The 25425-nt window shown below is 46.0% G+C and overlaps 1 protein-coding gene across 1 annotated transcript; it reads right to left on the bottom strand.

The window, feature by feature from the left end:
* Window positions 1-360: 360 nt before the first annotated feature.
* FADS2 (fatty acid desaturase 2) lies at window positions 361-23862 on the bottom strand. The gene is made up of 12 exons (XM_075048321.1): window positions 23656-23862; window positions 17451-17561; window positions 15812-16009; window positions 15277-15378; window positions 14215-14340; window positions 11885-11945; window positions 11315-11391; window positions 11024-11121; window positions 9295-9391; window positions 7683-7762; window positions 6529-6654; window positions 361-5190 (listed from the first exon to the last, which is right to left on the bottom strand). The coding sequence occupies exons 1-12, from the start codon at window positions 23860-23862 to the stop codon at window positions 5139-5141; spliced, it is 1335 nt and encodes a 444-aa protein (XP_074904422.1). The 3' UTR covers window positions 361-5138.
* Between the last annotated feature and the right edge of the window lie 1563 nt (window positions 23863-25425).

Here is a 25425-nt window from a genome sequence, read left to right as displayed (position 1 = left end):
TTTCACAATCACTAGCTAACAGCTCCTCTATAAAAAAAACACAAGGGAAGCCATAAGTCTGATCCCAAATCTTTTTCTAGAGTTTGCTTCCACCGTGTTCTTATAGTCTGTGGTCTGGGATCTCATTTTGAACTGGTAAGAACAGCAATTACAAGACTAAAGTTGAAATTCAGACTTGAATCACCCCTTATGCCAAATCCTACCCTGACCCTTTAAGAATTCTGAATTTGAACATATATTCTTATCTCAGAGCCAGACCTGGATGGTGACATTCATGCCCTAGAAATGTCCTACCTAGCTTAGTTGGCTTCTCCATGCTACCTGCTAGTGGGTTTGTACTGCAGGTGCTCCGAGAGGAAACAGATTCTTCGAGCACTGCAGTGACTCTGGATGTGACTGGAAAAAACACATAAAGCATGTTTATCGTCAACAAATAGTTATGATTTTATTGAGCGGTAGAATACACAAGAAAAAAATGTTCTGTTTGAGTTACTGATATATTTTGTGTTTTTAAAGAATGAAATAATCGGGAGCTGTTCTATAAGGAATGTCATTTTGATATTTTAACAACTCCTAGAAAACATTTGAAATGTTAGGGCTTTGTTAGGAAGGCTTTCTTAGGAAAGCATCTACTAGAAGAGGCCATGGTGAGGACATGGCAACTTGTTACAGAAAGAAAAGGATGTCTTTGTCATAATGAAGACCTAAAATCCAGCCAGTGTGATCAGCCCCCGTAGCAAGGAGTGGTGGTGCCTGCAGATATGTCCTGATGAGGCTCTGCTGGTGTTCTGAGCCTCCCAAGCCCAGTTTCAGTAATGATTTGGGATCTTAGACTCCTCAAATCCATGCTTAAAGGAAAAATCTCAGTGCAAATCCCCTAATTCCCATTGTGCCTCTGCCTAGAATCGTGGGGCTAGATTTCATGTTAGTTCACAAAGCTGGCACGGACCCACGGCCTTCAGTGGAGTTAATTTTTGTTGCTGAAGGTCTAGGCTACAGCTTTAACCTGCTTTAGCCAGAGTACAGGAGAAGCACGTGCTTTTGGGGGGGGACTGAAACGCACTGTTGAAGGGCACTGTGTGTTACCCTGTGCTGTCCCTGCTCTCAGAGCTCGGGGGGGGCAAGCTCAATGCAAGATCCAGCTCACCACGAGATGTCTAGCGATGTTGCCAGCCTCTGCCGTCTCCTTTGAGCCTGTGCTCTGCCCTTTCTTGCCTCGGATCTCTAGCGTAAGCTGTTGCCCAGGCAGATGCTAGCGATGAATGGGAGAAAATGGGACACCTGATTTCAAGTTGCTTTTTCTTCTCTCTCCACCCCCTTGGTATTATTTCTCCCACTCTGTCATGCATCCCTCCCCAGCCTGTTCCCTCCCCACATTTCTCCCATCTCTGTACTTCTCCCAAAACACGTGCCCACCTCTCTCCTGCCCAGCGGCTTCTCTTGCCTTCACTGCACTTGCTTCAGTTAATGCATTTCCTTGCCAACTGTCTCTGACCATCCTGGTCCTCCAGCTTCTAATCCAGTCCCTGCTAACAAGCGACTGAAGAGAAGCAAAGCCAGTCCTTTCCTGCCTATTGTTGTATTATCTGCCCTGACACAAACTCTGTGTTTCCAACTCGTGGCCTCTCTCCTCTCTCCGTTGCCAAGTGCTCGTGTAGCCAATGATGTGGTTTAGCTGAGTTAAATTAACCCTGGCAGGCTCCCAGCATGTTTTACAGACTTTGTGTGTGTGTGTTTGTGTCTCATTACAGTGCAAATGAATGACTTTTATCAAGAGAGAAACTGTACAACATTTCACCTCATTATTTTCAGAGAAACTAGTTAGTTACAGTCCTCAGGAAGCTGGGCAAAACTGTACTTAAATTTCTGTGTTTGAACCACTTTGATGGCTAATTGTAAGCTGCAAGGGACTCTCATGTGTGACTGATTGCTGCGTTTTGCCCAGGTTGGAGACAAAGCCAAGTAAGGTCATGTGAACTTTATTTCCACCTAAGTTTGCAGTTTTACTGAAACTTCTGGAACATCTCCTGTAAACTTGATTTCACTTTGGTGCTACTTAAAACTATAACAAAGCAGATTGCTTCAGAATTCCAGGGCTCTTTGTCAGGGATCTGTTTGACCTGCTCCAGTTAAAAGATGGAGAACTTATACATCAAGGCATGTACGAAACAGCTTGAATTCCAAGACAGAGGGCTGGGATTTTTTGGAGGGAGAAGAAGAAACTATATGAGCCAGGGAGGCTCTGCCTGAAAAAGTAACCAGCATCTTGCATTTTCACCAGACAAACTTTTTGCGCATGTAAGTTCAATGAATAAGAAAAATACACGGCTAGTTACAAAGGGTTGGTGACCTGTTCTTTGCAGAACAGACCTTTTTCTCTTGCAATAGCAAGGACAAGACACTTGGAAATCAGTTCTGACTATAACATTGCACAATTTTTATTTCTGGATTTGAGCAACTGAACATTTTTCATGAAAAGGGAATTTTTCTAGAGTCTGAAAGAAGCAAGTAGCTGGGGAAGATTTAATATCGAGATCTCTTCTGTTCCCCCCTTTCTTCCCTTTGGTATCTTCTCCTAAGGTCTTGGGGGCGGGGGGGGGGGGGGGGAATTGCCTGTTTGCCTAGGAACTGGTCTTTTTTTCTGCAGATCATTGCAGCATGGTTGCTCTCCTTGAATGTTTCAAGTTCTTTCAGCCATCGTCAGTAGTAGCTGCTGTCTCCTGTTAGGCCAGGCTGTTGTGTTGGCAGTACTTTGGGTTTTTAGCAGAAAAACAGTCCTTCCAGTAGCCTGGTCAGTGGCAAAAAGGAAGCCAAGCTGCTAAAGCAGGACTATTTACCAAGACTGAGCTACCAGTTTTCTGCAGTTTTTCTAGGTGTTAAAAAGCAAACAGTTTTCCAAGAAGAAAGGTAAGAGAGGGAAGAGGGGACAGGGCTAAGGAGGCAGAGGCATCCTTGTATTGAGAAAATATTTGCTCTGGAAATAAGAACTGGAAGGGTGAAAAAATATGAACTGTCAGAAAAATAAGCTGAATATTTAAAAGATTGCACTGCTGATGCTACTGTGTGCTTGTGGCTATCCTTGCTGAAGCAGAGACAGTGAGATACATTCAGAAAGAAATGCATATATTAAGGCAGTCATAACAATGTTAGCCGCTATCCCAGGCTAGCTCGTTATTACCTGTCCGGGAAATTACAGCATCCAGAAGGATGTTATTTTTTATGCTATTAGAAATCAACTATAAAATTTGCTCAAACTCTGTTCGAGCTTCAGACACCCTGGAGACAGTAGCTTTTCATCCTAACCATTCCTAGTGATATTCAGGTATTGCTAGCTTAGGGGTGGGCTAGAACACCAGAATAAGCCCTTTACAAACCTTAAGTACCACTAGCTAGCTTAAGTTGCAGTCCTGCCTATGAATTTCCCATCTGTAAGCAAAGATATAATCTCATCTTATTCTCCAAAGAGCCGGGGGGGGAATCCATTTATTTTTTGAAATGGCCGGCCACAGTCCTGGAGTTGTCTCTGTTCATGACACACCTTGCTGATTTTGTGGGACTCTGTCAGCAGTCAAGGATCTGATAGCGAAGATCCAGTTTCAGAGCTGAGCAAAGTAATGAGGCGTGCAAAGTCATTGCCTAATAACTAGAGTATCAATCCCTATTGTGTGTTTTGAGTGAGCAACGAGACAGCTGTTGGAACTGGAGACTGCTTTTGAAACCATGGCCCTTTATCATAAACTAAAGGGTAGGTCTCTTCTGTCGTATTATAACTGAATCTAAAGCCCTTGTTTTATTTGGGATCAGGTTGCCTGTTAGAGAAGCACCTGGAAGCTGTTCAGCCGTATCTCCTGATAAGCCATTAATGGATTTTGGTAATGAGGTGTTGGGCAGAAAATGGAGTTTTAGACAACTTGGAAGAGGGTTCTCCAAAAGGTTTCCTATCACCAGCACAGGCCGGTCAATTCTGTTTTCAGCTGCCTCCCCGAAGAGCCGAGGGGCCAGGTCAAATGATTTGGGCAGCTCCTCCTTTTGCAGGGAGAACTCTTTTTCTTTGCTGATTGTCCCCAACAGAAGGGTAAATGGTGCCATTGCTCCTGGCCTCTGACAAGCAGACACAGGCTCGGTTTCTGCCAGGCATGTGCAGACAGGCAGAACTGTGTGTTTCAGAGCCTAACTGCTCTGGTGAAAAGACCATTTGTGGTTGCACTGGGGCACTCGCGAGCAATTAGTCAGTTTGGCTTATGTGACTTATTTTGGTCTTTTATGTAAGTTACTGACAACCATAATGCTGTGCCAGACCTACTGCTCATTAAAGAGAAAATAGACCCTCTCCTAAAGGAGACATTTTGCTGTATAAGCCCAAAGATCTTCCACAGCCCCCTGGAAATAGGGGCCGGTCATAAAATTACACCTATATTAACCCTGCTGAGAGGTGGTTAGACATTAGTTGTGCAGGATCAGTATCACTGCTTTTACTAAGTAAGTGATGCTATGACTAGAGAACGAAAGGAGGGAGAGAAAGGAGGGAGCCCAAGACAGCGGGGCTCTGGGCAGGGCTGAAAGTCCCATCCCAGCACAGCAGCTTCTGGTCCCCATGGGATGCGATTCCGCATCGCAGGCATCGCAGCCCACCTGAGCTCCCTGTTGCAATGGCAATCCCAGACCACGTTATTTTTTTTCCTTGATAACAAAATGAAACTGTGCTGAGCTCCTCTTTTACACAAACATGGGAAAGAGGAATAAGCTGGATTGCAAATACTCATTGAAGCCTAACAAGTCTTATCTGTCTGTGAATCGGGGGCTTGTGTGGTTTAGGTGGAATGAGAATGAATCTTGTGAAGGGAAGGTCAAGGTCAGATATTAGTGCCCCTTTTTTAAACACTCCTTCTCTCCATCCTCCCGTTTTGTGCGATACTGGCATTGCTTTTCATCCTCTGAAGCACATTTTAAATCTCTCTGTATTAAAGAGGTTGCCTGAGCCCATACCAGTAGCAGTTGACAAGAGAGGAAACTCCCCTCCAACTGTGCATGTAGATATAAACCGAAATCTGAGAGTAAAAGACACGTGTGATTTCCCCCCGTCCCGCACACCCCCCCATCCCTCCCGGTCACTCACACCTCCCCGTTAAGACTCATATTCACTTATGGAGGTAAGCATCCAGCCATAGATCTCCAGATTTCTTTAGGGACCTGTGGAAAAAAACCAAAGAGAAGTTTGTTTGGCATGCGAATCTTGCCCCTGACATTTTTTTTTCCTACAAAGAAACCTGTTACTGAATTTGAATATGAATGGACACTGAATGTCTTTCCCCAGTATAGCGGATATAGCAAGAAGAGCTAGAGCGAGCCAGAACTTCACCTGATGCCCACCGTGTTATCTGTAGTCCCTCTGGCCCTGAATAAACAGCAGAGCAGAATTGCCTGGGCTCACCACGTTGCACCTCTGAAGGAGTTGTCCCACTTTCCCCCAGGAATTCTCCTGCAGAATTTCCCATTTGCATCAGCTCCGCAAATATTTCATGACAGATCTGAGCTGGTTTGGGCCTAAAAGTCCTCTGACAAACAGAATGCAGTCTGGAGGCTGGATATGTAGCTTTATATGGTTTACGGGAGATGATCCTTCTATTGGGAGGGCAAGCAATTGCTGAGATGGTTTCTGAGAACTTCTGTAGGGACATGGGCTCTGTCTGGTGCGATGCTGGGCATCACCCACCCTGGGTCTCAGAGTTGCATGCATTTTCCTGCGCTAATTGGATAAGAGGACTAAAGGAGGTTTTGAAACAGTTTTCAACCCTTCTGCATGTTGGGGTCAATCTGCTTTAATTTGCATTTGCTTAGAATGGTTTGAGAGTGGAGATCCCTGGCCTGCAGAATACTTTCTCATGTTCCCTGTCATGAATTATTCCCCTTGGAGTAACTGAGACAGAAACGTTAACTCAGAGCCTGCCTAACAAGGATCATTAGACTAGGCTTCAACTATGTCTATAGGGAATATCCCTGCGCTGCTGGCAGGGCTCCAATGGAAACGGCACGGGCTGTAACCTGACTCGTACCCCTTTGATTCATCTCAGTTTGCAGCCTGAAGATGCGCTGCCAGCTCCCGAAAGCAAGAATCATCAGCTGTCAGAACAGCATTTAAAAAGGTATTCTAAAAGAGGTCCCTATTAGATCAGGTTAGTACCCATCTAAATGTGAAGTATTGGGTACTTTGATAGCAGCGCTCTGGTTGCAGAAGCTGCTTGGGGGGCCAGTTGCTTCTTCCCCCATGATGTGGTGAAGCAGTTTCCCATCTGTTGTCACCTGGCATTAGTCCACTAACTAAGTGAAGCTGTGTCATTTCTGCTGTGGGGTCAATGTTGCTGCAGGTGTTCCTTGGACTGCGGTATGAAAATTATTAACCTAGTCAACACCAGATTACAACATATCGATAGAAGGGTCTATAGTGTGCTGAATTCTCTGTACTAGAAAATATAAGATGTTCATGTAACAATGAATTGCAAGCTGCAGGTGATACCAGAAGGACCTTACCCAATGATGTCTACAAATGCTTTTCCAAGAGGCTTCTCTTCATATTGGACTCCATACTTGGCACACAATGACTTCACCAAAGGTTTCACCTTCCAGAAATTGTGCCGTGGCATTGTTGGAAAAAGGCTTGAATAGAGAAAGAGAAAACAAACCTGAGAAAACTCAAGAGACTAACCCCAAGGGATGGGCATCTCCATCTGCCTCCTCTTAGGGGCTTATTAATGCCTTCTCCTCACGCTGTACAAGCAGACAAAAGAAAGAGAGGCACAGAGAGATATCCATGCTTTACAGCCCTCTGTTTCAAGGAGGATTGTAAAAACCGAATGCATTGATCCTCCTGCCACTCCGCCATGCCTCAAAACAAAGCTGTGTTCAAGACAGACAATGGAAGTCAGTTCACCAGGAGAGGATGCTAAGAGTGCAATTCAAGGGAAGCAGGAGTGAGGAAACGGCTTCAGTCTGCTGAGATGGCTGCCCATTTCCTTGGGGCAATATTAATTGTTTCTTGCCTAATTGAGTTCCCAGTGACCCCCTTTCCCACCTCTGGAAGCTCATGGAACACAGAAGCAGGTAAAGAAGAATTTGGGCTCTCCTTGCCCTGTGTTGTTCAATGGAGATTTCCTAAGCTGACTTCCAAACCAGTCAGCTTTACCCTAAAAGCCATCTCTTTTACATTTTGTGTTGTCACTGGCAACAGGCTGTCCATATGGCTCTGGTTTTAATATCTTTCCTGGAACTTGGTACCCAGCAGCATATGCAGTCCCACACAGCTGTCACATGCTATAAAACACTGAAGTGCTTTAGAGGAGAGGAAATTTCTGAAATGGATACTCAAGTTCAAGTAGTTAGCTTAGGATTTGAGTCCATAGCCATCATAACTGGTAGATACGTACCACTGACTTCTAATTAAACCTCAAATTAAAACTGTGTGAGTGAAAGCTGAAGTATTTGGTAGCAAGAGAGGAAGATGCTGTGCCTGTAGTAGAAGCAGACTATGACCCCCAGCAGTCTGCAAGTCTCTTTCCTTGGCGTATGGTAGTGTTCCAAAGATCCTGCCCCATCCCACACATGCGCCTTTGGCAGACTTTCCCTCCCCTCAAGTCCGGTGTTGTGACAACCCCGTAATGTCCAAATGATTCTGGGTCCATACTCACTGGTGCTCGATTTGAAAATTCAGGTGCCCGGTGAACCAGTCATTGAAAAAGGACTGCTCGATATTGCAAGTGGCTGCCACCTGTGAAGGCAAGAAAGCAGATGCGAAGATTAGCGACGTGTCACCCTAAAAGCAGAACGAAGCTCCTCTTGCCTGTGGTGTCTCACTGCACTACTGAGCTGTCGGAGCGCAGAAGACTGCCGTGCTGGGATAGCTGGTTGCAGCAAGAGGGGCTTTAAATCCTCCTTCAGGGCTTACTGACAAGCTGTTGTGCTGACCATATCTCCAGGGGTTTGACCGGTGGGAAAGGGGAAAATGTAAGGAGGCAGTTTGTGGACACATGGGGACAAGTCACGTATCAGTCCAATATAGACTCCTAAACCTCAGCCTCTCCAGTTGAAGATCAGTTGGTTAGCAACAGTACCAGGGTGGAAGATGGGGGAGGAAAAATGCACGGATGCAGAAAGCCTGCTTTCCCCATCCCATCCTGTTATTGCCCAGTTTGCCTTAAGCGCAAGGTCTGAATATTCCGGAAATATTTCTCAGCTACTCTTGCTATTAATGATTGTAAAATTAGGTAGTCCTTAAAATTCTCTTACATTCTGAACTGGCTAAGCTGTGATTTCCACATAATAACCATAGGCCATATACTCTCCTCACCCCCCCAAGATGCATCATAAAACCACATCAGAGAGGCTTATCTCCCTCTATCATATACATTCTCCCTGTCTCCCCCCAACCTCTCTCTCTTATAATCCCCCACCCCAAATCTCGCTCTCTCACAACCTCTCTCTGGCTACAAATTCCAGTTGCATAAAGTGCTTAAGCAAAAGCTTAAGGTGAAGATCTGAGCACTCCCATGACTTCAGCGAATGTATTCACATGCTTAATTTAAAACAAATGCTTAGGCGCTTTCCTGAATAGTGCTTTCAGCACTTTTTTTTTAAAGTGCTTTAGTGCTTTTAGCACAAGGGAGAGAAATTGACTGTGAGACATTGAAAGCTCACATTCACAGCTCCATTAACAACCACAAATACTAATTATACTAATTAACACATAAGATGATTTCTTCTCTCAGCTTAGTTATACTGAATTCATACAGGCAGTGTCAAAATTGCTCTCGTTATCCTCTAGGACTGAAAAGTACTTGGACCACTGTAAATAAGAAGTATCCTTTCAGCAGTGTGGATTTGTCTGACCAGGCATTAAAAGATGTAGAAAGCAGCTGGTTTTCATTTCAGTCCTTATTGCTGAAATAGAAACTTTAGAAATATATTGAGCTCTCTCTTCAGCTTGGGTTTTCACTGGGGCTTTTCTATTTGCGTATATGTATACGCCAAAATACACCGCAGAGGAAAGCCACATCATGCTTCTTGAACCTGATACTGCCTCAAATCTGAAGGAACCTTTTGATCATCAAATTAATTACAGAAGTTGGGATTTCCGTGTCTTGACTCAGCATTGCTGGCTCTGGGGAGAACATCTTTATGGGAGCAGTCATGGACAGAGACCATATACTAGTACCTGGGGATAGTGGTAAGCCATCTGCTCGCTGAGTAAATTTCTAATCCATTTTGGGGTGAGTCAGGGGTATTCTTTCCCCTCCCAATTACCTGAGAGCTAAGCCAGTCTCTGTGCTTCTCACAATCAATTTCCATTGGAATGTGATTCATCTGGGTGACCCACACAAACCAGTGACTCTCCAGAAACCTTCAAAAACAAACAGGCAAAAAGCATGACAATTTATATTGCAGATCGGGATATGAGGTAAATAGAGTGGGGTTTACAAGGAGCAGCAGGAGACGCAACCTGTGAGGAAAGTATTTCTCTGAAGTATTGAAGTAAGTGCCTCTAATTCTATGGAAACCAGAGAGAATCACTTCTGTGATGAATTTCCCTTCCCTTCTCTATACCTCTGGGACTAACGCAATTATGATTAAGTACAAGCAGGACATCCTACGGGGCTATCCCTCTTCTTCTTCCGTGGAAGTGGATTAATCTCTCGTGCCACTTTTGCCTTTCGGTAAATAAAGGTGATCCAACCCCCTGAAAAAAAAACCCAAGCCCCAATTTAGAACCTCTCAGAACTGTTTTCATCTTTCCTGTTGCTTGATGGATATACATTCATTTCAAAACCCACCTGCCCATTGGTGTTAGCTTTCTGGGTGTCAGGGTCAGCACACTGGAGCTCCCAGCTTCCCTTTGCTCTCTCAGTACCTTTGCCATATGTCTCAACTCTGCCCTGGGCTGGGTATCGCTTTAGAGCGGCTTGTTTATTGCTCACAGTATATAACTGCATTTTTAGCACCTGTACAGTAGTCTATGGAAATGCACTTTCTTCTCTTTACCCAAAGTAATTTCTCTATGCTGAGACTTAGATGCATGTTGACAAGGTAGTTGTCCAGAAGCATCCTTGATCTAGGCTTTAGGCTTGTTTTCTGAAAGAGCAGATGATCTGAATTTGAAATTTTGCCTTTCTTCTTGCACTTTTAGCTTAATCAAAATATGGAAGTTTTGGAAATAATGGGTTGGTTGTCATAAGTTTTTTAGCTTGATTTCAGACCAAAAAGGTTGGGTAGGTACTTACACAAATGTATGTCTTTGAATCTCCTCTTTTCCTTAGGTCCAAAGTGTTTTGAAACTATGAAAACTGAAGTCATGAACAGTGACATTAAATTTTGTGGAGTCAAAAGTTCTAATATTGTGAAGGTTTTTGTATATCTGTTTCCATGTCTTTTTACTCAAAAAAAGAATTTTTTTTTAGAAAATGTTTTTCACTGTGATGAAATGTTTTCCTAAAACTAACGCTGACTGTGGGACTAAATGCCATCCTTTGGTACTAGCCAGTGTACAGGCCATGCAGTCTTCCACACTGGGAGAAGTGGTGAGCATCTCACTTACAGGGGAAGGACGTACAGTGCTTGGGAGGGCTCATGAATTACCTTCCCAGTAAGCTGGGAAGAGGGTGGCTTGAGGCACTCTGGAAGGGTCCAGCCTTGACCAAAGTGGAAAAAATGCATAAATGTGTTGGGATTGGGCAGTGTGTGAGAACAAGGAATGAAGAAAGAAAGGAGAATCTTGGCTGGACCATCTCAAGGGCAAGGAAAGATGCAGGCAGGTGAAGATGCTGAGCACCAGAACCAGCTCTGTTGTGGGGAGGTAGAACTGGGAGATGATAAGAGGAAAGTGAAGCAGTGGGAACAGCCAAGATAACACACGGTGAGGTCAATGGCTGCAGAAAACCTAAAATAGGGAAAGCCTGAGGGGCACAGCAGAGCTGAGGCTTGGTTCATCTGGCACTGGAGGGAGGGGAGAGCAGCAGGGATGCCCTTTATCTCCTACCTGACAAAAGTGAGGAGAGACAGGGATCCCAGAACGCCATAGAATGGGATATATGTGATGAAGTAGCGCATGTAGTAGCTGATGGCCCAGGCTAGGTCCTAGGGGAAGAGAGAAGACATTAGGCATTACTTTGCCTATCTCATATAACGTGTCCTTGCTGGTGATGTTAGGGACGCTGGGTGATTAATACAGCAAAGTGCGATCCCTGCCCACTGGTCTCCCTCCCTACTCAAGTGTGATTTCTTACGAGCCAGCCGGACCCCACAAAGATCGAGGGAACGTTTCACTCACCGCCCAGAACCTGCGCCTGATCATGGTCGAGATGATTTGGATTTGGAAATACACAGGGATGAGCAGAGGCGGGAAGACTGCAAAGCAAAGGGAAATGTTTTGGCCATCAGAGGGGTGGAAAGGCACGTGACATGAGTGAGCCAGTGATTTAGGACTGGTTCTAGGGAAAATCTGCCTAGCACTGGTGAGAGAGGTGAGGTGCTGGTGATGGGGGGTGGTTGCCTTTCTGTGAAGGAAGGAGGCTCTGCTACACACCCGTTCATCTTGACTTATCAAAGAGCATTGACTGGCAACATGCATTTTTTTTCCATGGAGCCCCTCACACAGAGATTATTTCCTAGTCTCAGTTGTTTGCCTTGCTATACATGACTATGCTGGCAATGTTCAAGATGCTTGGATGTCATTGAGAATCTACCGAACTGAGTTTGGGACCTGCACCTGTTTGGGATGGTGGTCCTGAGAACGGGAAGGATGAGTTGAGACTTACAGAGTCACTCTGCTAACACATTAGGGGCTGGAAAGGTGGACTGGCATTCAGGTGAAAAGGAAGAGTGCAGGGCAGATACTCACTGAGGAAGAAGTACTCATGCTGGTGGTTGTAAGGTAGGTACTTCAGCTTCTTCTTGCCGTACTGCGGGACACAGAGGAAAAAACTCAGGCTTGGATTATGACACTGACATGCAAGAGAAGATTCTCTGCAATACTTCTTTATTTACTGACTGGAGAGTTTTGACTGAATTCCTACCACCAGGTAAAAAGTGTTTTGGTATGGTTAAATATTTGACTTTGTAATTGTGCTAGGTGTAAATTCCTTTTTCAAGTCTTCTGGCTTGATATTCAGATAATTTTTACTTACTTGAGAGCCTGATGGCATTTTAATGCATTTCTCCACCTTCTGCCATGCCTGTGGCTGTGGCAAAAGCTGCTATCAGCTCTGTCATTACCAATACAAATGCAATAGGCGTAAAGTCTGACTTTTGGTAAGTCACTACACAAGATGCCAGTGCAAGACAACGGTCCTTGGGTAGTCTTCCGTGCAAAATGTCCCAATCATTGATCCTTTTTGACTTCTGCAGCCATCGGTCCCCATGAACTCCTGCCATTAGCCGGATCTTGTAAAAGCTTACTTTACCAACAGTGGGAAAGCTAGTGTGGTCCTTAGCTGTTACTACAGCAAGTCACACAGATGTGCTTAAATCTGTAATGGTGTGTCACTAGTTTGACATGTAAGTGATAGGAAATATGAGTACTGTCACTGAGAGCTATTCTGCACCAATTCCTGTATTACTATGGTCCACCTACAGAAAGCAGATGCAGAGAAATTTCTCCAAAAACAGGTTTGGACCTTGGGTTGTTACATTTTTTGCAGGTGCCCATTTCTTTTCAGTGAAAAGAGGGAGCCAAGAGCACCAGGTCTCCTAACCTCATCTCCCTAGTGAAATATCTAGAGCTCTACAGAAGTGTCTTTTTTGAGCTCCAGGAGTGTTCACACAAGCAGCTAATGCATGGAGAATCTGGATTGCTGTGAACTTTCATTTTTGCTTCCAGCATAGCAACTTCCCAATGAAGGTAAGTCTTGTAGCACCAATAAATCAGCCGCATCATTCACTCTGGTCTGAGCTCTGAAAGGCTGTGTGCTTAGCATCACCTGGAAAAGGATTATATACAAGTGTGAAAGAGTATGGGACAGACTGATGCTGGCCTAGTATTTCAGCTATTTTGTAGGAGGGAGATCCAGTTTTCCTTGTTGTCGTACATGTTTACATTCTTAGTTTTCCCTTTAAGTATTAGAACCACGGTCTGCTTTTAAACGCAGCCAGCAGGCACAAGATTTCCCAGTGGGTTGTACCCACACATTTAAGAGCGTGATACCGATTTACAACTTCTAGATAATGGCTTTTTTATACCCCAGGAGAAGGCTTTCATTTCAGTCATATATAAGAGCCCTTCTGCCTTTGGAAAATTCTGTGTGTGCAAGACATTCTCTATACATGTCCACATACCAGTACGTATGTCCCCTTCATGTGTCCGGAGTTACATCCTCAATAGTATAAAAGCTGGTTGAGAAACAATTAACTTTTTAATGTTGTATTCCCCTGTGTTGTACTTGCTGCAGATGTTTGTTTGTTTGTTTTCTTTGGTTTGTTTTTGTTTTTAAAAGTAGAAATCTTTGTTCCATTGTAAAAAAGACCAAGGATGGTATGTGGTTTAAGTCCTTTGTGTAGGTTTTTATACAGCAGACAGTAAATACTTTGGCTCTAGAAGGACAGATTGAATTAATGTCCCTTAACATAGCCTGTTATTTCATGTGCAGCATGTCAGTACATAGTTAATGTAAGAAAGTATTGTTTATGCAAGCAACATCCCCTCAACTGCATGGAAAATGCTTCAATGGAGAGGACCTTATAGAGATTGTCTGGGGGGCAGCTGGACTGACTAATTTTGGAAGATATTTTCTGTGGAAATGGAAGATCAGTTTTGAAATGTTCTTGATGAAGTACTGAGGAACACCAGATTTTCCCCTCCTGTTGATATTTCAAGCCAGTAGGACAAAGTTGACTTTAACGACTTTCTCCTTTCTTTCCAAACCCATCTTCATTGCTTTTCCCAAGCTACCCCAAAACACTTTCTCCTGTGGTCGGCATAGGAAATGGATAGGGAATTATGTAGTCAATCTTGCTCTTCCACCCAAGGTTTGGGAGGGTGAGATGGCCAAACTCCTGTCAGACAACACAGCCAGATGAAATCCCTGGATGAAGCATTTCCTTTTTTTAGCATTCCTGGAAGTCTTGACTGTGTAAGTCATGTCTACCAATACCAGCCAGCTCCTGGTTTTGCACAAGCATTCTCTGAAGCCCTTCAGGACAATGGTTTTCCATGTTTTAGACACTTTGCCTTACCTCAACAGGCTGTGTATCTCCGAGGACAAAAATATGCAGCATGTTCACATCTGGGTCCTTCTTGAATATATTGGGCTTGGCATGGTGTTGGAAGTGACGATGGTTCCACCAGTTTGCAGAGGCACCCTGGGCAGATACAAGAACAAGGAGTTCATCCTTGGGAAACTGCAGTTCCTCTAATGGTAGGATTACCCATTCATTTATATAAACTAAACCAGTGCAACTCAGATTATGGCCAAACTGTTATTTGCTTTTGAAATAGCAATAAGCAGTAAGTGGCTAAGCTGTCAGTTGCTATGAGACTGCTGGTTTCAGAGGGCTGGTTTGCCCTTGGTAAGGATCATCCTTATTGAAAGAACAGGGAATAAATATACTCTCAGTGAGTTGCATGTCACCATGCCTTCCCACATGTGAAGTTGTTATTAGTAGCTGAATCATGGAATCATTTAGGTTGGAAAAGACCTCTAAGATCATCGAGTCCAACAGTTAACCCAACACTACCAAGTCCACCACCAAATCCTCTTGCTGCCTTACTGATTATTATACTGGTTTCCCTCTACTGCCTGTGAGGAATCAGGCAAGATGAAGCGGGTTGGGGAGAATGGGCAAAGCTATGTCCCACCCTCTATACGTTCCTGCTGCAGGTGGATGCCGAACTGCCTGGACTGTACTGGACCTTGCCCAGAACAGAAGTTCTGAAGGCATCTTGAATGGATGGGATGTAGCAGGATGGGACATTTGAAAAATATTATACCTTAGTGGAGTGCATGGTGAAAATATGACAGGATATTAAAATAGGGGTTTATGCAATTTAATAAGCTTCGTCCTCAGCTGCTATAAATTGGTGCGGTTCCACTGAAGCTTGTGGAACTACTGTCTTCTGTAACAGCTATGGTTACAGTCTCTTATCGCTTCTGCACCACTGCTTCACGTGCAACGGTCACTAACTTCTCTGTGCATCTGCTCACTGTGGGAAGGCTTAGAGCTGCAGTTTCCTACTTTAACATAGTCAAAGTGACTGCAGTTGTCTCCGCAGTGCCCTGGGTCCACAATGTCCTTTACCTTCAGGTGTCCAATGATAAACTTGTGAACGATGTGGTTCCAGGAAGACTTCTTAAAGACAGAGAGGTGTCCAAAATCATGTTGCAGCCACCCTGCCTGGGTCTGGGATGAAGGGAAATCAAGCAGTTAAGAAGCTGTTGGAAATCAGAGTTAAGCACAAAAGGAAATGGAGATAGAAGGCAAGTTGTGAGCGTGAGGAAGGGAGGGAATTAACTGAAGTGAGAGGATAGAATCATAGAATCATTCAGGTTGGAAAAGACCCTTAAGATCATCGAGTCCAACCGCAAACCTAACACTACCAAGGTCACCAACATGTGGAAGGAAAGGTCAAATTGATGAGAAAAACATGTGAGCCATGATCAGCAGTGAGTAGGGGTGGCCAGAAGGCACCACCGTGGCAGGTATGCTGTGAATATTTTTCACTGGTGTGAATGTTTTGCGCTGGTAATTAATCTAATATGAAAAGTTCAGCACGCACTGGCCTTCCTCTGAGTGATTTGCATAGCCAATATGCTCTGTGCCTACCACTTCTCACCTGGGAAGTTGTAAGGACGCAGGCAAGGATGAGAGTGGTGATCCAGCCAGTACCGAAGTATGAAACCATTAACCAAGCCAAAACTTCCATTGCAATTATATGGCCGAAGTAAAGAGAGAAGAACAAAGGATTTGCTCTGAACAAGTTCATGTCCTCTGCTGTCTTCCTCAGGGTCCGGAAATCCTCCACCAGCTGGGACTGCAGAATAGACATGCAAGACAGGGTGTGAAGCTTATAAGTAAGTCTGAATGAGTCTAAGGAAGGAAGGCTGAGTTCCATACTAAGGACCCTGGCTGTTTCTTGCATTGGTTGGCTACTCCAGAAGTAAGGAAGGACCTGCCTCCATATTCGCCCTGTATTCTAGCTTTTCATAGCACTTTCCTATGAATAAACATCCTGGCTGGTCTGAGCCCATGTCCTGACCTTTTGCACCTTGAGCTAGGAAAGTAATTCAAGCCTGCTGCTGTGAATCAGCAGCACTACCTGGCTCTCTTGAGAGTTACCTCAGGTGATGGCTCTCATCTGAACGAGCTTTACAAGTATTAAAGAGGCAGCTGGAGAAGGAGCTAATTCAGTCCTATTACTTATGCATAATTCCAGAGCTCTCACGATGAGCACCCAATATCAGAGCACCCGTTGTCTACTTAATATGTGGGTCAGCTACCGTGCAATCATTCGTGAAGAGCATTCCCGGGTTAATGCGGGTTAGCATTGTCTCTTCTATTGTGAGTGATACAGATATATCATAATCATGGCCAGTCACAAACAACGGGACAGGATTGAGTTTCGCGGCAAGAGCTAGTCATGCCGTGCGCTGTGCCTGAATAATGAATGAATGGACTGTCTGGGAGGGATACAGAGCTGCCCTGGGGATGCCGGCTGGGGGGAAAAGGGACTTGCTGGGTTGCTGCTCCTTAACAACAGTTCCCAAAATGAGACATCTGGTTCACCTCACCCATAGGTGCCTGCTGCTCGTGCCATGCATGGCACCAACGTGGCCGCTCTCCAGAGCTTTGCTGGTACTGGGCTCAGCAGGATGAGCCCGTTTGAGTCTCAGAGAGGTGTTTCCCTGGGAGTAATCTGTCAAAGGGAGCTGCACAGCAAACAGTGAAAGGGAGTCAAGTCTTGCTGAGGTGGTAAGCAATTTGTTTGGAAGCCTTTTCAGAATTCTTTTCCCACTCCTTCCCCTGTAACAGGCAAGTGATGACGCACGTTTTAGAGCTTGGTCACCGGAGAAGGAATAGCAGAAGGGACACCGGTCACAAGAGCTGGTGCACTTTTCCCAGTCCATATGTGCCAGTTCACATTTCCCTTCAGCATGGGACCAGTCCAGCCTGGGCACCGGGAATGTGCTGCTAGAAATAGGACGTGATTACCATAGGCAGAGCTGTTGGTGGCTCTGTGGGAAAGGAAAGGTTTGTACAGCCAGTCTGAATGCGTCATCTCCCTCCCACACACATTTTAATCTATACTGGGATGTGCACATTGCTTCAGATACTGAGTATTCTCCCCTTTTGAAGCTGCCTGTACTGAAGAGACCTTTATAGTCTGCCTGCCTTTGACCTGGAGGACATCCCGAGAGGAAAAAAAAAGGTGGAACATACCCATCATAAACCCCAGCTCAGAAACAAATACTCACGTTTTTATCTCGGTCCTGGCTAGGTTCCCCTGGAGCAAGCTCTCCGATAAGTAATGGCTTGAGAAACTTTTGCACCAAGGTGGGATTGATATGGAAGGCCTTGAATGCATCCTGGAGTGGAAATACGAGGAACTGTGTGAGATTCAGGAGGAAGCTGTTGCTTCCTACTCTTTGTGTCATTCCCGTCCATCTCCAGCACTGTCCTCCTCTGCAGTCGTCCCCCCATGTTACTGTGGAATAGGGATGCCAGGCTGACTCCCACCTCTGCGATCACTCTTCAGTGCAGTATTTTTACTAGAGGCTGATGAATTTGCTTATCTAGTCGCAAGCGAATGGTGAGATCTGGGCTGCTATCTAGACACACAGTGAAAGGCACCTCAAGAAATTTTTTCTAAGCAACTAAATACCTAAATCCTATTAATTCCCTTAGAAGTTAGGCAGAGAGGAATTTGTGCAAATCCCCTCTAGGATATAAATACCCTTTGGAAGTCTGCTGCCCGGAGGCTATTCAAGAGAGGGGGTGACTGAATCTGGACATGACTGTAGATACAAAAAATATTACTGAATGTTTTGGCTGGACCTGTAGATCCCAGCACTATCGCAGCTGAGGAAAGATCCCAGCGCTACCACAGCTGAGGAAAAAGTGGTGACTCTTCATTTTGGAGACTGCCTTTCTCTTTTTGTTCTGTAAGACGAGTAACTGAATGGTACTGTAGCTCTTCTTTATTATAGAACCATATTCTAGATATAGAGGCAACTCTATCTCCATGCAAGTCCAAGTAAAATGTCTTAGAAAGGAGCCAAATCAAAAATACCGTTGTGTACCAGAACTTTAAGCAATTGCTTTAAAGTGCTTGCTATCAAACTTTGCAGTGGCTAGGACCCCATTCAAAAAGGGACCTACACCAAAAAGCAACTTTATTCATTACTCTGAAATATGCTAAGCAGATTAGCAGTCTTGAAGAGATTATAGTTATCAATACATCTGATACGACTTCTTGTCATTTCTACTGTGCTGTGGTATGCAGCTGCTTGTCCCTATAAGAGGCCCATTAATCTTTTGCAGGATGGCTGGTATATTTTCTATTCAGTACCTGCCTTGAGTGTTGGGTACATTTTACTGAAGTCTCTCCAACATGTGCTAATAGACATAAATAGCTTGCTAAGTTTCAGCAACAGAATCTAACTGAGGGATGAAACTCAATGTTGATGAAACTTGTGAAATAAATCCTACCCCGTATACTCCTGAGGCTGGAAAAGCAGGAAACCCAGCTCGAGTATTATTTTTCATACATATTTTCAAGACTTCTAATATGGAAGGACAATGCCTTGTTTGTAGAGGCTTTTTGATCCTGGCATTCATGAGTTTGCCTGGCTCTTCTCTTTCTCTACTCCTTCCCCTTTCCAGATGTGCTTGTCTACCTCTGTCCTACAGGTGCCTGATGGGCACGTGTATCTGATGCATCTGCTGCTAGTAGTGAGAACTTGCACACTCCTCCTTTCACGTGACATGGCTTGAATTTTAACCCCAAATATAGTGCTAAGGTCAGAAAGTTGACCAAGGTCAGAAACTCTTACTCTGCCCTTGCCTTTTTCTTACTGTGCAGAACTGGAGTTAACTCTAGAAAATCACCTAGGAGAGCTGTAAAGATGTAATCACATGAAGTGCTAAGACTGGTACAGAAAAAACAGTCAAAAATAGAAGTCAGGAGTACCACACTTCAGCCTTTCCACACTTGTCCCATTGCATAACAATAGTAGGGACCAACTAAAATCTCATTTCTAAACAGAAAGAGCAGGCTGGAAAGTGCTCACTGGGTCCAGCTGACCCTACTGGGAGCTGACCTCCATCAAAAGTCTAGCTCTGGTGTTCAAAAATACCAGCCAACAACCTTGGTCCCAAAGTCCACCAAAATCAACAGAAACTTTAACCTAATTCCAAGACTTTGGATTGAGCTTCAAAATAATGCTCTGACCATAGAAATTTTGCTGTGAGAGGCATATAAGGAGGGAGAGTGAAAGCTGATCTGAGCCATTGAACTTGAAGTTAAAGAAATGATATATGAGAAGTAAGAGATGCAGCATTGGCAGGGGGGTGGGGGGGGGGGAGAAGAGCTAGCTACAGGTGCAGGAGAAAAATAAAAATCTGTGGAATTATTTAAAGATTATAAAAGCCATAAAATGCCAGAGGCTATGGGGGAAGAAGTAAGGGGGGGGGGGGGAGTCATTTCAGTGGAGGAGGCAAACTGAAATGCCAGAAATGAAACTGAGGTGCACTTTTTCTGCAAAGTACCAGAATTTCCTAGTTATTTGCAGCTCAGGTCTCACGCCAGTACCCAAACTATCCCCTTTTGTAACTAATTTCAGGGGCAAAGTGATTCCTGTTACCACAGGGAGAAGTTTGGATCAATTTGTCCAGGTCCACTCATGAGGACTGCATCACTGGCAAAACTTACCCCAGCAGGACTGAGACCAGTGCTTTTTGACTCCATTGGGTTAAGCCACTGGTGTTGCTCTATCGGTGCCAAAATAAAGGTAAAACCCTAGGACCAGCAAAGCTGTTTCTAGAACCCTGTGCTGCAGACCATTTAGTTTCCCCTTGCATTTCCCCAAGAAATACTTGTCCTGAATCATCAGCTTCCTTCTCTACTTTGAGGAATTTAATTTGCTTTACCATAATTTATGCGAATTTCACCCTCTCTGGTGTTATCCTCACAGCCCGCCGGAGGTTAAGAAATACTGTCCTCTCCCTTCTAAAGCGGGGATGCTACACTAAAGGACTGACTTGCCCAAGGTTACAACTGGTAGCAGACCAGCCTTAAGCCTTTTTTACTAGTGTTTCAGTTATTGTAGCATTTTCAGCTCTTGGACCCATAAATGCATCACTGAAATGTTAAGTCTGGTTGCTAGTTTCCTTTCCTGGTACAATTTGCAGATGCTGTGAAAGAGGAGGGAAGAGCAGAATGAGTGGGGAAGTGAAGAGCTGACTGTATGTGCTGCAAGGTTTTGCAATTTTGGGCAAAAAGAGGGGGGGAAGAAGGGGAAAGAGGGAGAGGGTGAACACATAAGCAGCATTAAAGAATATTGACTCAATATTGTTTACACTAATGGGGAAATAAAAGTCTTTGGAGCTCTGACTGGGTACCACCTGATCACTGTGCTGGAGATCTTGCCCATTTGTGTTGTATTAATTGCGGGGTGACTCAGAACAGCAGCTTCTGCCTGACCACCTAGAAGGTATTTTTGTCTCCCTGGGGCTTCCCTGCCAGTAGTCTGTTTTCTAAACATGCTTATAAATGCTTTGTCATGACTTTTCCATGGGGACTTCTCTGCCTCTGAACTTAATAGCCTCGCTTCTTTCTGGATAGGATGAAAAGTAAAGGTTGGAACTGGTCAGAAATGCAATCAGGCATGTCAAAACAAAGTTGTTACTCAAAACTGCACTACCTATCTTCCACTTCACTGCTATTGCAAGCCTATGCCATGAAGGAAATACTGGCAGCAGGAAAGTTTTCCCTTCAGTGAGAAGTAATAACCGTATATGTCATTGGCATAAGCAAAGAATGGGCTTTTTCAGTATAGCCCCTGCGCAGGAGAGAGAATAACATCTCCTGAATACTCTTACCATCATCAGACAGAAAGCTAGTGATGGAAGGATTGCTTTTTTAGTAGCTACATCTCATGCCTCTCCTTTACTACTAGGTCCCGAATGTAAAATAGTACCTGAATTTTGGAATTGTCCTCAGTTCTGTACTAGAGGAGATAAAAAGCAAAAGGCAAAAAGATAGTCTCTGGGAAGTGCCTTGTGGTATTTACACCTGATGTCCCAACTTTGTGGTCTACTGGCCAAATAAGCTGAAGTGTCTTACGGGAGGTGGGCAAGCGGGAATTATTCCAGCTGCTTTTGGTGAAAAAAAGCTTCGTATTATTGAGGTATGAACTGTACCTGCGCATTGGAAGTGCTTAGTGCAGTCAGTACCAGGATGTTCTTTCGCATCCTTGAGTATCTCTGAAACAGGGACACCACGCGGTGCCCTTGCATACCCTCCCCTTCATTTTCTGAAGGCAACTGCTCATGATGTGATACCAGAACAGGTTGTCCCAGACGACTATGCTGTCTCAGCCTGTTAAAGTATGGCCTAAAATGAATGAATGCTCAGTGTTGTTAGTACCTGTAGGGGCAATTCATGCGTAAGCTAGCCTGGGCATTCCTAACCTGACTAGCATCAGCTAGCTGTCTTGTGAGCATCCTGAGGTGGATTAGCTCACACATCACCACACAGGGTATCTTTAGAGTGGCCCAGTATAGATGTGGAGCTCAGCGAGCGTGTCAGTGGGCAGCTTGCGGTAGATGGATACACGTGATCCTCTAGAGGATTGGTCCAGGATAAATGGACAAGATGCTGAGGTTCCTTTGGCGCATGCTTGCTGGACTGGAGGTCCTAATTACATGTGGTGCTAAGGAGAGGCTGAGAAAGACAGAAGCCGTGTACGAACTAGGAATGGAAACACGTTAAACTGAATTTTTATCATTGCCTTTTCCTCCTCCTAAACTCTTCCAGTTGCGATACCTTGCAACACAGAACAAAAATTGCTAGTTAAGCTTTGACAAGGTCAAGGCGAAGGCTTTCTCACCCTGAATGAGAGAGCAATTTTTTTGGCAGTAAACTGTTACTCACCACAGGGAAGCTGGAAACCAGATGCCCATTCTGTTTTACTGCTCAGAGGGGTGATGAACAATTTCAGAGCATTCTTAAGACCATGCCTTCATGGAGCGTGATCTGACTATAGTGGGATGCTATGTACGCTGGGGAGGCAGGAGGACCAGCAGTAATAGAATCACAAACCTGTGTTTCATTCTCCCTTGTAAGGATTCCAGCCAAATGCAATAGCAGATGCTTTTTGGTTTCTAGTGGAGCTATTGGAGTTAAATTCTTGGGCATAGGAGTCAAACTCCTCTGGTTTCAGCAGGCCTGCATTTAAGCAGCTGAAAGTAAAACCTGGCCCATCTTTTTGAGGGAGAAAGCTATTCATTCAAGAGGATTTATCGGAAGGGGACAGGAACGCTAAAACACATCTCAGTGCTTCAAGGAAAAGAACAGAAAATAGCCACGGACCATAGGCAAATGGAGGCTGATGGAAAGGAAAGGTTAGCAATTCTTGCCAGTTAATTCCGCCACACACAGAGCCGCCTCCTCCTTGCTAAGGTGTTAAGAGCCGTGGGAGACGAACAGTTAATGTTACAGCTTGGTCTCTCCTGCCGCTTACCATGCACATATTCGGAAAAGCTCTGAGGCAGTTTAAATTTTATTAACTATGGGCTAACCCCCTGGGGAGAGAACATGCTCTCTGGATGCACTTCTGAAGAAGGTGGCTTTGAGGGAAACTGCAGACAACAGTCCCTGAGGCAATTTGTTCCTTTTTCAAGTTGGTTTTTTTGTTTGTTTGTTTTGGTTTTGGTCGGTTGGGTTTTTTTGGTTTGTTTTTTTTAAAATTGCTGAAACATGAGACGTAGCTGAACCCAGCCATGAAGCGCAGAGGCAGCTGTAGCAGCAGCAAATGGTTTTCTTTTTTTTTTTTTTCTTTTCTGTAGAAACCTGTAACTAAATTCTCTAGAGAATTCTCTCGTGGGGGAAAAACGCTAAAGAGCTCCTTGTTTTAAAGCCTCACGCTCTCGCCCTCCTCACAGAAGCAACTTTGAAACGCGGACTGGCCTCTGGTTAACCCTTTCTTGCGCTTGGCCGCCGTGCCTGCGTGTCACAAGCTGTGCCCTGGAGAGGGGAAGGCTTTGCTCTGCTCATGAATTCAGAGCTCCAGGCACGGCGCAAACAAGAGACAAAGACAAACCAGCAGGACTTAAAAGCGGAGCCGAGCGATCTCTACCAACCGTCCTTCCAGATGCTTCCGATCGGGCCGCGGCTCGCCGGAGCGGCCCGCCGAGGAGTCGCGCCAATTCGGCCCGACCTTTGAGGAGTCGCGCCAATTCGGCCCGACCTTTGGGCTCCCCGCAAGCGGCGAAAGGGATGAGCTGGGTACCCAGCGGGCGGTGAGAGAGATGGGGAGGGAGAAAGAGAGGCAGGCGGCCGGCTGGCCCGAAAGCCGGCTGGCTTCTCGGCGAGCGCCGGGAAGGCAACGACCTGTCCAGAGGTTGCTGGCGGGAGCCGGGCCGCGGCCCCCGGGGTTTGTCCGTTTTGGGGGTCCTTACCGTGGCATCTTCGCCGGCGCAGTGGCTGATCACTCGGTGACCCCCCGGGTGCCTGTGGGCCCACTGGGTGACATTATAAACCTTGCGCTCTATCACCAGCCACTTGTCCGTCCGCCGGTCGTGCTTCTGGATCTCCTCCCAGGTGTAGGAGCGGGTTTGCGCCTCCGCCTCCCCCGACTCCCCTCCTTTCTCACCCCCTTTCCCCATGGGGCCGACGGCTGCTTCGTCTTCTCGGGGTCCGGGGTGGGGGGGTCACACAACCTGCCCCCTGCGCTTCTCGGGGCCGTGCCGGAGGGGATTTAGCTGATCCCCCGCTCTCTCCCTCGCCCCTGGCTCATGTCCCCCCCCCTCTTTGTCCCCGGCTGCCTGGGAGCTCTCCCCCCCCCGAGGCCGCTCTCCCCGCACTGAGCCGCTCGCTCCTCACACATAACCCCGCTCTCTGGGAAGCTCGGCCCCTTCCACCGCCCCCCCCCCCCGCCCCCCTCCCCTCAGCATCCCCGGGCCCGCCGCGGTCCCCGCCGGGATCAGCAGAGCTCCCGCACCAATCCCCGCCCGCCCCGCACCGCGCCCGCCCCGCCCCGCACCAATCCCCGCCCGCCCCGCACCGCGCCCGCCCCGCCCGCCCCCGCCCATTGGCCCGGACGGATCTTTCGAAGGGAAAAGCCGCCGCCGCGGGGGGGGGCGGGCGTCCCCCCCCCTCCGCCTACCCTCCGAGCCGCTCTGCCTCCCGCTTTGAAAAGCTCCCCCCCACCCTTTTTCCTTTTTTTTCCCCTTGCTCCCCCCTTTTTTCCCCTTCCCCCTTTCCCCCTTTTTCCCTATTTCTTTTTTCTTTTTTCCGTTTTTTCTTTTTTCCTTCCCCCTTTTTTCCTTTTTTCCTCCTCACTCTTTTCCTTTTTTCCTTTTTCCCCTTTTGTAGTTTTTCTTTTTTCCCTTTTTCCCTTTCCCCCCCTTTTCCCTTCCCCCCCTTTTCCCTTTCCCCCCCTTTTCCCTTTCCCCCCCTTTTCCCTTTCCCCCCCTTTTCCCTTTCCCCCCTTTTTCCCTTTCCCCCCCTTTTCCCTTCCCCCCTTTTCCCTTCCCCCCCTTTTTCCCTTCCCCCTTTCCCCCTTCCCCCCCTTTTTCCCTTTCCCCCCCTTTTTCCCTTTCCCCCCCTTTTTCCCTTTCCCCCCTTTTTCCCTTTCCCCCCTTTTTTCCCCTTTCCCCCCTTTTTTCCCCTTTCCCCCCTTTTTTCCCTTCCCCCCTTTTTTCCCTTCCCCCCCTTTTTCCCCTTCCCCCCTTTTTCCCCTTCCCCCCTTTTTCCCCTTTCCTCCCCTTTTCCCCCTTCCCCCCTTTTCCTCTTTTCTCCCCCTTTTTCCCCCTTCCCCCCTTTCCCCTTCCCCTTCCCCCTCTTTCCCCCTTTTCCCCCTTTTCCCCTTCCCCCCTTTTTTACCCCCTTCCCCCCTTTCCCCCCTTTTTGCCCCTTCCACCCCTTTCACCCTCTTTTTCCCCCTTCCCCCCTCCCCCCCCTTTTTTTTTTGCAGAATTGTCACCTCACTTCTTAGTGTTAGGCTTAAAAAGGATATTTTGGTATTCTGCCTGAAATTAGCATTGTTTTGCTCTATTTTGTCACGCTGAGTTACCAGCTCGAATGCTGTCAGATTTACCAGTTTCCTTTCGTCGCAGGAGACCTGTTCCTTCTGCTGACAGCAGGCTCAGCTACAGATCTCCTGCTTAGGACGACGCTTCTATGAACACATAGCACAGTGCCATCTTTCCTTTGCTGGGGGGCACTTT

This window comes from Buteo buteo, chromosome 16 (genome assembly GCF_964188355.1).
Source record: "Buteo buteo chromosome 16, bButBut1.hap1.1, whole genome shotgun sequence".
Classification (NCBI taxonomy): Eukaryota; Metazoa; Chordata; class Aves; order Accipitriformes; family Accipitridae; genus Buteo; species Buteo buteo.
The sequence above is the reverse complement of the archived record's forward strand: the minus strand, read 5'-3'. Positions and strand labels throughout refer to the sequence as shown.

What these genes read in the sequence shown, in the direction of transcription:
- FADS2 (XM_075048321.1), bottom strand. Translation starts at nt 23,862, where the DNA reads ATGGGGAAAGGGGGTGAGAAAGGAGGGGAGTCGGGGGAGGCGGAGGCG. An exon ending in TTATCATTGGACACCTGAAG is followed by an intron (nt 14,341 to 15,276) that starts GTAAAGGACATT and finishes GTATCTGCCCAG; the next exon opens with GGTGCCTCTGCAAACTGGTG. An exon ending in AATTTTCAAATCGAGCACCA is followed by an intron (nt 6,655 to 7,682) that starts GTGAGTATGGAC and finishes TCTCTATTCAAG; the next exon opens with CCTTTTTCCAACAATGCCAC.